Genomic DNA, 13283 nt, shown 5'->3' with positions numbered 1-13283 from the left:
GGTACCTCCCACGCTGGCTCCCGAGTCCTCGCAATGTTGATTGCTGGCTCCAAATCACAGCATCCTCCTCTGACATATATAAGCAGCAATGTAGTTTTGGTTTGCTAAGATACATAGGAGCTTTTTTTTTTTTTCTTCCTTACCAGCTCAGTGATGAAAACCTGAAAGTTTTATCTGCCTTGATGGATATCCATTTAAACCAGAAAAAGCTAAGATGAGGCTTAGCTGAATGCTGGCAAGCCTGGTCAAAGGTTGAGGTTTACAGCTAATTTAGACCTCTGTAGTAACACATAAACTTACCCTGTAATCATTGTGAAAGTTTCAGAGGGCTCCCCTGTTTTTAACAACTGGTGTTAAGAGACACCCAGAGAAATTAACTCAGCAATTAAAACAAGTCGATGCTGGTGCTTGCAGCACTCATCGTATGTGTTCAGATTGGAACGTATGCACCACCTGGCTGAAAGGTCTTCTGGAGATGGGGAACTGTGAGATGTTCTTAGTCCAATGCGAATATTTGAAAAAGATTGATACAGCGGGGAAGGTCGGTGCTATCAAACACTAATAAATTCCCTGAACACCAGATTTACATTTGCTATGGCTGTTCTCTGGATCGGCTCATTTCTGGCTGGAAATTTACTGTGAAAAACACAACCAAGATATCCGTACTGTAATAATGTAAAATTATATACTTTTTTGGTCAGTTAGTCAAAATATAAGTGTTTAGATATTAATAATTCAGATATAATTAATAGATAACTATATCTAATGCAGAGTGTGAGGACGTTTATGTGAAGATTGGCTGTGACATACAATGATTTGCTGTAGTTCTGGCTCAGGATAATATTTATAAAGAAAAAATAATGTTTTGTTCTTATTCTTTCTTTTTAATTTTGCAGCTGGCGATTTTCATTTTATCTTGCCTCATCCATTGCTGGACTTATATTTCTATATGATGTAAGTTAATTTTGTAAAGACTTGACATTCTTATATTTTTAATGAAGTGAGGACCTATTTCTAGAACTTTTTCAAGTCCATTGAAAGACTCACTGGCTTCAATGGCTCTTTGGATTCAAATCTCCATGAAGCGTGCAATCTAGATGGTAGGCTGCAATGTGCACTTAGGTTTTACTTTGATTTTTTAAATTTTCTCTTAAACGTTTGTGATGAAAAATAATTTGTGAGTAATCAGCATTTTTAAGGAAGGCTTTAGGAAGTCACATAGACAGTTTTACAACACGCCTTGTTAACACCTATACATCGCATGGCCGTGTTTTTTGTTTTTTTTATTTTTTATGAGACTTTTCTGGCAGCACTTTTTGGGGTCACAACAACAATGTGTTTCGCAGGTGTTTAGTGAGGAATTACTCCCAGCTTCTGACTCAGCAGCAAAGAGCGAGTGCTCCCTGTAACTGTGTGAGCTCTGCCCGGCGTGTCCTTAGGGCTCCTCCTGAGCAGCAGAGCAGCTCTGAGCGTGTCTGCATTCATCAGGCTCTTCTCCCAAACAGTTTATCACGCCGAACCAGTGGTGTGTGTGGCTGGTAAACACAGCAAAATCTAATCACTGTGGCAACATGTCTTGAGTAATTGCAGTAATAAAACACACACCCACTGTTTTGGGTGATGAAATGATGAACTGGAATGTTTCAGGTGTCCTGAAAAGAAGCCAAAAAGCTGGGACCGATATAATAAATCCAAGATGCAAGATCCCTTTAGAAATCGGTGGAGGACAAAGTTATTGAGAATATAACCTTTTAGCTTGGTTCAGTTAGAGAATTTTAAAGTATTGAGGGTTTTGAGTTAAGATGACTTATTGTTGCTCAGCTGATCAGTCTCTGAATCATCTGTCTTCCCCAGAAACCTTGGTTTTACGACATATGGCAGACATGGGTTGGCTATCCGTTTCAGGTGAGCTTTCTGGCATCGGGCCATTGGCCTTGAGGCATTCCTGGTCTTTCCCAGTTGGAAGGGGTGATCCAAGAAGTGCTTCTCCCTTCCGGCCGGTACCACGTCGGGAGGTGCCGCGCCAAAGCTGTTGCCCATCCTCGGTGCCTCCTGCTGACTGCTGCAGGACTTGGCCGTGATCTGGCTCTGCTGCAGCTCAGTCCTCCAGCCAGACAACTATGACCTGCACCTGTCCCAGCCACCCAGTCGCCCACAGCAGTTGCTGTGTGCGTTACGGATTTCAGAGCAGAAACCCTAAGCTGTCAGCAGTCACGAGGATGCTTGGAGGCGCTATGCAGAGGGCTCCAGGCACCGAGCAGCCTGGTGGGCCCTGTCCTCAGTGGGCCCTGCTTTCAATTCCTCCCTCCGTGGGTCGTGAGGCTCTTGTTCTTTCTAAAATATTTTACTAACAGTCCCCTAACAAATGACTCCAAGCAAACTGCCGCCTTGTTGGAGGTTTTTGTGTCCCCCCTGCTTCCCTCCTGCTCTTATAAATCTGTGTCCCATCACACTGCCTTCTCCTTACTCCTTTCCTAGGCAGCGGCCAAAAGAAAAAAAAAAAAATCTTGCCTTCCAGCTGGTTTTTCCCAGCTTCTCTTACTTGTGGGACCTGATAACTAAACCTACCCCCTGCCACCTTGGTGCAGTACAGAACCAAGTGAGCAGCCAACCTCATGTTAATGCAGCATCTAGCCCTCTTGTTCCCTAGGCAGATACGTAGGATTTTAGTGGAAGTAGTGACATCCTAGTCATGAGATGCGTGAATGTTTAAAATGCTAATTGTTCATCGAAATGAAGGGCTTCATTTATTTGCAGTTGTTTGTAATTAAATGCAGGAGCAGTGTGTATGTAGTTCTCTGACAAAACATAGAAAAAGGCATGCTAAAATTTGGAGGTGGGGGAGGAACTGCAGAAACTGAGAGTTTGGTCTGAGTAAAGGTTAAAATATTTGGCTCCCAAAACATCCTCCTTAATGAAGCCCAGAACATGGATTTAGTTAGTTTAATTTTTTAAGCAAGACTCAGCAGAGGAGCAAAAAAAAAAAAAAAAAGAGAGAGAGAGAGGAAAGGAAAAAAGAAGTAATTTCATTTGGCATACACCTTGTGCTATTCTCTGTGTCAACTGCGTTTTTCTTCTTTGCAGACTTTGCTGCCATCCCAGTATTGGTACTACATGGCTGAGATTAGTTTTTACTGGTCTCTCTTATTCACGCTGGGGATCGACAACAAAAGGAAGGCAAGTGGGCATGCTGGTTGGTGGCTAGAATCTCTGTTTCTAAGAAAAGAAGAAAAAAAAAAACCAACCCAAACCGAAGCTTATAAGAATAACTACTGCCCTGATACTGGATTTGGTGCAGCCACATGAGGGCAGCATCAGTCCGTCCCTGGCACTGCACACATCTGTGCAYCCCTGGCTGCCAGGCCACCTTGCCGATGCTCCGGACAAGCCTTGCCGGTCGCTGCACCCCAGGGAGACCCTCGGGAGCCTTCCTTGCCTGGCTCTACCTCTTCCCTTCTCTTCCTCGCAGGATTTTCTGGCTCACGTTGTTCATCACTTGGCAGCCATCGGGTTGATGAGCTGCTCTTGGTGTGGCAATTACTTGCGTATTGGAACGCTGGTGATGTTCGTGCACGATACTGCGGATTTCTGGCTCGAGGTAACCCTGCCCCCCATCTTTTTTTTTTTTTTTATTGCCCAGGTTATATTCGGTGATGTTTTAATCTCTTTGCCATCAGTTCCGTAAGTTCCCTCCCTGTCCCGGCAGAGACACAGCTTCACACAGTCATAAATTGTAAGATAAAAAAGAGCATCTAGATAATTTAGGCTGATATTCCATTACACAATCGGTTATGAAAAAAGAACATAACAGAGAAGTTCTGCAGTACAGAACAGGGACTGGAAATACAGGTGCCTCCCTGGATTATTCTTGTTTCACTGATAAAATTAGCCTGAGTTGGCTAGCCTGTGAACAGCTTGTCATGATACCAATTCTCAAGCAAATTTAGCAACTAAAAACTTGGCTGCTTCTTCAAACTGTCTTAATTTTGTTAGCATTCACACCCCTGTGTTGGTCCAAGGGGTATGGCTACATCATACAGTGCTGGCTGGAGATACTCAAACTGTTTCTGAATGAGATATTTCAGGTACTGGCAGAAGAAAAGTTTCTCACTTCTTCTCCATCCCTGCACTAAATATCACTTAAGAAATGCTTTAAGATTAAGAAGTGTCTTATTCTGCAGACAGCTCTGTGGTCCTAGAAACATGCGTTTGGGTTTCTCCAAAGAGAAACACGCACTTTGTTTCCTTCAGTGGAGTTATTCTGGGTTTATAACACCAGGATTAAGGGCACAGTTTTGTCACCTCTGGTGGTGGCAGTGCCAGTGCACGCAGCCTTTCTAGGCTGCTGTTTCTCGCTACTCAGTTCTGCTCCCGATACTGTCAGTTGTGCTGCAACAGCTAAATGTGGGGTCATGCAGTTGGTCTTATCCAGATTAAATACATATACACAATTTTTTGCTGGCATACTTTTAACCCTGAGCTGTTTTGTGACCCCATTCATTCTGTGGCCCCACAAATGGTTGTACTGTCACCTGGTGGGACAGCACCAAGAAGGATGCTTAAGCTGGGTATGGGAATAACTGAGTTCAGCCCTGCCACTTAAAAAAAAAAAAAAAAAAAAAAAAAAAAAGTTCATCAAGCAGCTGTTTAGGAGCTGGGCTTGGCACCTGAAGCTTTGTTCACACTTGGGAACAGCTGGTTCATCCCGTGGTGGCCAGGGTGACTCCTAAACAGAGCAGGGGAATTGCATGTTGCAGCTGGGGGGAAGCAGTAATTAGGATCTTTCCTAGTGGGATGGAGACCACAGCAAGGACCTCCAGCCCTCCAGGAAGAGGAAGCAGTGGCTGTAGGAGGCACAGAGGAGGGTCTGTGACATCGAGTTGCTAGCGTGCCTGGGTGCAATGGGCCGCAGCGGCTCCTTGGGCTGGTGGATATGGCTGGGAGCCCATTCCCCATCTGCTCCGAGATAGAGGGATGGACCTCTGTCTCCAAGAGCACTTTGTGTTTCCATAGTACTCTTGTATTCTGATCAGAAAGCTGTTCTTTAGGCCTTTGATACAGTCCTTTCATTTAAGATGAAAGGAGAAATATAAACAAGGAATCTGTTTTGATAATGCTTTATTAGGTATAAGTAAAATGATTGCTCTACATGTCAAACGCGGAGGAAACTTTYTTCCTGCTTAGGTGGAAGATGACTTCTTGTTTATGAAAATACTAGAAAGGGACTTATTTCACAGAATATTTGTAATATGTTTGATGGTTTTTATTTAATGCAGGCAGCCAAAATGTTTAATTATGCTCACTGGCAGAAAACCTGCAATACGCTCTTTATCATCTTTGCTATCACATTCTTCATCACAAGAATCATCCTGTTCCCCTGCTGGTAAGCAATATTTGATGTAGTCACAAGCTTTTATTTCATTCCCATTTCCAGTGAGAGGTAATTATTGGTTGTGATGGAAAAAGAAAAGGAACTGATTGTGCTTTAAAGAGCAGAAGATGAGCTTTCATTATTATTGATCTTAGTGGCCACCTAGAAGGGTGGATGAAAACTGTCATTTTCTTTAAAGTAGAAATTTAATTTAAGTAAAAATGGTTTAAAAATGAATCTCTTGAAAATGTGATACCTTAGTAAAGGCTTTCACTTATTATTTAACTTATTTACACAAACTGTAGTTAAATACTATGTGCTGCTGTGTTTCCAAGGGAACTGAACTACTTAACTAAGAGAAATCACTGTGCCTTTCATTCCATCCCTCCTGCTGTAGCTGCAAAGTCAAACTAAAGTGAAAGTCCTATATGATTATATTTAATTTTTGTAGCGCCTTCTTTTTGCTACCTAGTTCCTAGGTAGTAACCCACCTCATTTACATGGGGAGCATTCAGAAAAGGTGAACCAATTAATCTATGAAGTCAACGCACATAAATTAGAACTTATTCAACGCTCACATGACTTCAGAGTGCTATGACTTAATCTGCTTTGGAGTATCCACACGGGTGCTTAGTGTGCTTAATGCTTAACATGTTTAGCTTTCAAAAAGTGCTTAATATGTTTCACATTCACCGTTTTACTGATTTGCTCTAGCTTGCCTTCATGCCCCTCCCTGCATGTGGACAAACCCTTAGAGACTCAAGCTGGTTAAATTAATAGTTCTGAACATTGATCAACACAAGGTTTTAATTTCCTGTAGTATTCTCTTTCAGAAATGCTGATGTCTTTTACTTTCTTGTTATTTTTTGATTAACTGCACAAGTGATCTCCAATCATTTTGCTTCACTGAGTTTCTTGTTCTTGAGTTCTTGAGCTTGGAAGCAAAATGTGATGAGATTAAAAGGACTCAAAAAAGCCCCAAATAATATGGAAGAAGTGAAGGCTCAAGATGGACAAAACACATGTTAATTAACAAAGAGCCCGGTTGAAAAGCTTGTAGGAGTTTCTCTAGAGTGTGGATTTCAGATTAGAGGGAATTTGCATGAAAAAAGATGGTATAGACAAGCTCTGAACTGCATTATATCTTGACCACACAGAGCTCAAGATTTAAAAACCTGGGATTTTTCTAACCTTRTTTAGAATACTTTGATGCAAGACTCAAATTTCTTATCTTGTGAAGTCTATGTTTTAATTGTGATGCATAATCTAGTTAAACCAAGGTTTGTTAATTAATTCATCATCTTTGCAGGGCTTTTTAATATTTTGTGGAAATAGTTAATCAGTTTGGAATGTGAAATTAGAAATTGTTATAAATAGCACAGAGAAGGAATCTTGCACCGTAACAGTGACCTTTGTTTTTTTAGGATTCTTCGTGCCACATTGTATCAGCCTACATACTATTCCACGACTCCTGTCATAGCGTATTTTTTATTCAATGGGCAGCTATTGATCCTTCAAGGCTTGCATTTATATTGGGGGTACTTAATTTTCAAGATTTTGAGAAGGTTCATTTTCGTAAAGGTAAGCAATCTCGCTTCTGCAGAAAAATATGTGAGATGCCAAAAACAGGTACTAATACCTTTAGCAGATTTACTCAGAATGTCTTACTGTTTTCCTGAACTTTCAGGTCAGATTTTTGATAGTGATCTGCAAAGTATAAAAATGTTCACATGTCCTTTCTACCTCCCGTTATCATGTTGTCACATGTAAGGTCATAGATCAGGACACCAGAACTTTGGCTAGAACCTTTTGTCTCTATCTGATGACTTGCTCTGATATGTAAATAAGAAGTGAGCTCTCCTGAAAACTGGAGCCTAAAGATGGTGCAGAACTCAAAATCCTGTGTTCAGAGTGACAGAAATTATTCCTCACTGGACCTTCTATGAACATTACAAAAAATGAGAGGAGAGGTGAAAACTTTTAATGCTACAGAAAACTTGTGGTCAAAGTTCTCCAGGTATGTCCAAATCTGAATTCAGCTATACTTATACATTATGTTTTTGGATTAAGAAAACCTAACCAAGCTGGTCTGGTATTATCTTATGAGACAGTGAAATACTATTGTATTCAACTGGAGTGGAGAAACAGTGCAGGTCTGAGGCATCATAAGCTGCTTTCACTCTGTACAGCAAATTCATGCGGGGAAAAAGCTGTAAAAACAATTTTGCTGCGATCTAAGTCTTGTTTGATTGCCTGAAGTAGTTACAGTTTCGCAAGGTCTTGTCACAAAGCGTGCAATGTGGTGTAGTGTAGGTAAAGGTATCAGCAGCATTTAGCAAAGGACTTTGGAGAATGTCTCTTAATATTTGGCATGACCATTGACAGGGATATTTTGCTACTTAAGATGAAGCTTATGTTGTGCTATTCACAAATAGTATTTCTTTTGAGGATCAAGGCAAGAAAACATGAAAGGACAGAGTCATCTCAGTTATCTCAAGCAGTTAATGCTGTGAAGCATCTTAGGGAAATAGAAATATTCCTTTCTACCCATATTAATTATTATTTGACTGAGAACAGAAACCATCCTATTATTTACATTCCGGAAATAACTAGCAATGAACTTGGCAGAAGTACAATTATACCCAACCTCGTTGCCCAGGCGTGGACCCTACCACAGCAATAATGACCTGACCCAAGCCTCTTTGAAGTTGATGGAAAGACTGCTGCTGATTTTAATGGTATGGATGAGGCCCTAAAGTAGCAGCCAGTTATTCTGGCTGTCACTGCACAAATGAAAGAGACAGGTCAAATATCTTTGTTTTGAACTCTCATTGCTAAACAACTGGCAGGGCAGTGTTGGATCCAAGCTTGTTCTGTAGGCCAAGTACTCCCCTACCCCTCGTTCTTTTATTAATTTCAAGCAATATGAGCAGTTCTCCTCATCAGAGCTGGTCTTTCTAAAAGATCCTGCTTGAAACCAGAGCTTTTGCTTTAGCTTTCTTGTTGATCTATTTATATGTCACAACCGTGAACTGCAAATAGTAGATCACGGTCATTTAGGCCCAGCTGGTTTTGATGAGGAGGCCTGACTGACGCAAAGGATTGCGGAGGGATGAAATGGCTGATTCAGGGTAGCTTGGCCCAGCGACCAGAGTGGCTGTTCCTCGGTGTCCCATATTGCAGTAACTGTGTGCCAAGCAGTATTGTTTATTCCCCAAAAGATGGTGGCTGGGACTGTTTGTGCTTTTGTTTTTCCCTCCTTCCACCCCACTGAATTTTCTTCATGAGTTTGACATGGATCTGAATGAAAAGTTKCTTGCTTGATTAGGTACTTTGAGGGGTGATTTTGTTGWTGTTGTTTTCTGATTTATTTAAACCTGACTTCTCACAGAAGCTCATGCAGTCAAGTTACGTATGTCTTTGATCCTACTGGTCAATCTCAACCATATTTGATGGGGTTATTTGGTTCCTACAAGCCTTATGAAAATAGCTAGATAGCATAGAGAGACCCAGTGTCTCCCCTAAAAGAAGACTGCAGTTACAAACTCAACCCTTGTTAGACAGCAAACAGTTCAACACAAGGGAAAATCTGTAGGAGAAATGGCTTGCTTTGTTCTTCTTGTAAAACTACATATTTCTGTGTTTCCTTATACACCAAAAATTTGTGCTTTTCCATGTCACCTAGCTCTCTTAGATTAATTACAAAGTCATTCCTGGCCAGGTTTATCGAGTGTTATCAAGTGTTTTGCCTCTCCTCATTTTCTCTTTAGGTTGTGGCCTTGTCTCTGTGCTGAGCTGGAGYGTGTATCTATGTTCTACATATTTCACTGTAATTTGACAGAATTTCTGTTTGACATCTGTTTTAGCTCACTGTTGTCAAAATATCAGCTGTCAGGGCTTTTTGTCAAAAGTAGCCCCATTGACCAGCAGCTCCTATTTATCTTTAACATCCGATCTTATGTCACTAAAGATGCAATTTTTTTGAGAAATAAGCATTTTTCTTTTAAAAGAAGTTGTTTAAAAAGAAGAAAGAAAATAAAGTACTTCAGCCACTAGAACTGAAGCTATTAGATTGAGATTTGTACTCTGTGCGGAGGTGTGACCTTGGATGTGGAAATTCCACAAGAAGCACATACAGGTCTACGGGAGAACCTGGTATGACAATGAATATGGTCGGAACAAGACCGTAGTTCAGAAAGAGGAAGAAAACAAATTCCGTGTGAATCACAAACCTGTAGATGCTTGGAAAAATTTCTGACCATATTTGAGAAGTCAAAGGTAGGGGCAGGTAGAGATAACACAAAACACCATGAAATTAGGAGGGGTATCTATTCCGTACRCGTGGAACGAGTGTTCACTGTATGCAGAGCCTGCGATAATGGTGGACCTTTTCACACAACTGTTTCTTGATGAAATCAAGAGAGAGCTCCTGCCTGCTTTGCAGCTGAGGAAGAGGAGGGCATTGGCATAGTTTCCCATCCACACTGGCTGAGGTTATGAGAGTGCATTGCAAGAATGTCTTCAGATACAGTGGTGAAAAGGACATTTTTTGGCCAGCTATTTAAGGCCATTCTGCCCTGCCTGCTTCTATGCCTTTGTAAGGGGCAGAAATGCTTTATTTTGAGATAAGAGCTTTTTTGTATTAGTCATTGCTAAAAAATGGGAGAGCATCGAGCCTCCATCCTTACCGTGGATTTTTGATTCCTTATACAGCGCTCCGAGAAGGCGGTTTCCAAATAACATTTTTACAGTGGCAGCAGCGGCAGCAGCCCTAGCCCTTCTCAGTCTGCATGACTTCAGCTGGCTTGCATGTGCAGCCTGTTTTCCATAGCAGTGGCAAACTTGGCTGTGAAAGCAGCCAGTGCCTCCAGAGCTGTAAAGGCAACGTTGAAAAGAATGGTGTGTGCAAGGCAGCGTTTTTATACCAACACATTTATTACAGACATACTCCACACAAATAGCTGTTGCTATTTTAGCGGAATACCAGTAAACCATCGCCCTCGTATTAGGAGGGTTTTGTTTCTGTGCCCGAGACTTTAAAGCTTTCATTCAGAAAACAGGCAATTTTTGACATTTTTTTTCTTGAAGCAACAGTCAGCTACTTCAAATGGAAAAACAAAGTCATGATGTAACTGGGAATAGGGACTGATGTTGTTGTTTAACTATACGAGCCCTGCAGAAGCTCTGAGTGCAGCAAGGGTGTAAGGGATTTTTTCAGTGTCCTGAGCCGTGTGTGTTGGCGGGTCCCTGGGGAGAGTCACTGCAGCGCAGCAGCCAGCAGCTCCTGCATCCTTCCAGGAGGCCGGTGTCTCCCCCGGTTGTACCCTTCTGACCCTATCACCGTACTGTCGGAAAGTCAATGGACTTTAATGCATTTATTCTCCATGGGAAGTGCTGTTGTCCCTTGCTGAAGCACAGGTTAAAGGACTTTCCGGGTCACCTCTGAAGTCTGGGACTCAGCGGGGAACGTAAGTGAGAGAGCCCAGCTCTCCAGCGAGTCCTATACCCCCCCCAAAAGTCTGCATCTTGGCTGCCCCCTCCCCTCTGCACTAATAACGGGGAAAATCATCCTTGGTCTCTCTGGAATAATTGCTCAGCTGACTCGTTTGAATAAAAACCAGCTTGGACTAAAAACCTTGCAATCTCCCTCCTCCCAAAAACCGCAGCCAGAGGCAAACAAAAACAAGGCAGAAAGGGAAGACGGGAGGAGAGTCTCTTGCTCTGTCCCTCTGCGTCGCGTTTCCTCGGGTGCCTGCACCGGTCATGCGGCGCAGAAATGATCCCTGCTCCGCGGAAATCCGTCGCCGCAAGCTGAGCGATGCTTACGGCTACTTTGCTTTAAGTTTGCATACTTTATAGCTCTTTGTTTTCTGTGAGGGGAAAATTTGAGGGAACAGAAGTATTGCATTCTTTTCCAAGCAAGCCTTGCTCTTACTTCTGTACAACATAAAAAACACCTGAATAAGGTAAGTTAGGATTTGACTCCTTTCTCGCAGGCCGTTTCATGGCACTGTTTACGAGTAAGGCACACGTATGTAAGAAAAGCCCTTCAAGGTCAGACCTGGAGCCATTTATCTTAGGTCGGTTGTGCTGCAAGAGGAGGAAGGACGTTTTTCAGCGTAATTTCTTTTCAAGCGAGGTCAGGCGATTGCAATGTTAAGCTGCTGGCTGCCATCTTGATGTCCAAGGCCTTTTGTTGCTAGGAGACTCCGTGTGTTTCTGCAATATTGTTCAATTACATGGTTAAATTGCCCACTTGTATCGAGTTTCAAGCACCACTGAAACATGTCTAGTCATCATGTCTGCACATATGAGAATATTTTAGGAAAATTGAAAAAACATATAGAGAAGTATGTGCATATGCACTGATTTAAAATATCTCGCCAGGAAAATCCCATGGAGATTAAACGTTTTATTTCCAAGGTCAGAAAGAGGGAGCGAATGACAGCGGCTTATAGCCACATTATTATGGCAAATTAAGATGTAAAATATATGTTAAAACCATTACTCAGTGAGTTAAGGTTTTGAGACTATGGTGCTTTAAATCTTGAAAAATATGTGTAAGTTGTAGGAAATGGGCATGATGTCCACATGACTCAGATACTTGAGGGCTGATGCAAAGTCCATCAATGGCAGAAGGTAACGGCAGTTTTTAACAGTCCTGTAACGTGACCAAGAGTATGTTTTCCTGCTCATTTTGCTCTTCTAATTGTTTTGCTGCCGTCAGACTGTCTTCAAGCACGGCAATGAGCTTCTTCCTAATGGTGACTATGATTTAGGAGCCATCAGCCACTGTTTTGTTTAACTCACCTTGGTTCTTTCCTTTTCCTGGAATAGAAAATACCCCGGGGGTCCTGCAGCTCCATAGATCATGCTTTTGAACTTGTCATTTGCTTTAAAAACTGGCTGGCATCACCTCCATATTTGCAAGATTCCTTTGATATTTTGTGCTCAGTAAACAAGTTTTTTTAAAGACTCTGGGCATGTCCTTGCTCATGGTTTATTCATTCCTTTTTCAGCCCCAAATCCTAAGGGAACAGTGGGAGTTAGCATTCAAAGAATGACTAATGATAGAGTATGGATAGCTGAAAATGATAAGAAAATACTATTTTAGAGTTGAAATAAGAGCTGTGAAGTACGTGCTATGATACTTCTGCCCCATCCAGCACTCATTCTTTTACTTCAGCATTTTGTTTTGTCTGAAGATTGCTCTTGTACTGCCATAACTCTGCCTTTTTTTTTTTCTGCTTATTTACTGATAGTGGCTTGCCAGTACAGTCCTTGCCGTGAAAGTGGTTAGCCATATAAAGACTCCTTAAACCAGTTATTTTCTTTTATGTATCAAAATAGCATATACTAGAAAACTGGATCCCTAAAAGTGTGCCCATGGACTGCATACTTCAGATGTTTCAATATTAACGTGTAGAAAAGGCTTATGCTTGACAGTCCTTTGGGACACAGACAGTTTGCTCTTGTGAAACATGCCCTCACCCCTTATATTGAAGAATAACGCTTCTTTACACCTGCAGAAGTGCTGCCCTATGGTTCTTTCTATCTGACCTAAGCTGTTGTGAATTTACCTCTTTAGAGACTTGCTATAACCCTTTGTGCAAGTTTTTCCATTAAGTTTATACAGTTCCCAGAGGCTGTACTACCTGCCCTGGTCAGATGCCTTGATTTAGGCTGAAGCTGTTCAGACCCACCTCGATCAACTTCTGCAGAACTTTCCTTCCCCGGGCCCAGTCTGGAATCCTTTTATTCTTGCTTCCCCTTACCTTTTGGTGCTTGATCTGTTTGCATCAAGCTACCTTTATTTCTAATAATTAATTTGAATGTCATATTTTGTAACCACATGGGCGCTGGGAGTATGGAATTTCAGTGCTGAACTTGGGTGAGAGTTTTCTTGCTCCCC

General features: G+C 41.8%; 1 protein-coding gene across 4 annotated transcripts in view; it reads left to right on the top strand.

Annotated features, from left to right (window-relative positions):
* CERS3 (ceramide synthase 3) overlaps nucleotides 1-13283 on the top strand; it is a 51899-nt gene that overhangs the window by 23074 nt on the left and 15542 nt on the right. For all 4 annotated transcript variants that reach the window (XR_003254805.1, XM_026073477.1, XM_026073465.1 and 1 more), the window contains 6 exons: nucleotides 897-954; nucleotides 1855-1905; nucleotides 3085-3177; nucleotides 3470-3598; nucleotides 5277-5383; nucleotides 6796-6952. Coding sequence is in view for 3 of the 4 variants with exons in the window: in XM_026073477.1 (XP_025929262.1) it covers nucleotides 897-954; nucleotides 1855-1905; nucleotides 3085-3177; nucleotides 3470-3598; nucleotides 5277-5383; nucleotides 6796-6952 (595 nt within the window). In the remaining variant the exon portion in view is untranslated. The remainder of the gene's footprint in view (nucleotides 1-896; nucleotides 955-1854; nucleotides 1906-3084; nucleotides 3178-3469; nucleotides 3599-5276; nucleotides 5384-6795; nucleotides 6953-13283) is intronic.

This window comes from Apteryx rowi, unplaced genomic scaffold (assembly GCF_003343035.1).
Source record: "Apteryx rowi isolate R43461 unplaced genomic scaffold, aptRow1 scaffold_11, whole genome shotgun sequence".
Lineage (NCBI taxonomy): Eukaryota > Metazoa > Chordata > Aves > Apterygiformes > Apterygidae > Apteryx > Apteryx rowi.
The sequence above is the reverse complement of the archived record's forward strand: the minus strand, read 5'-3'. Positions and strand labels throughout refer to the sequence as shown.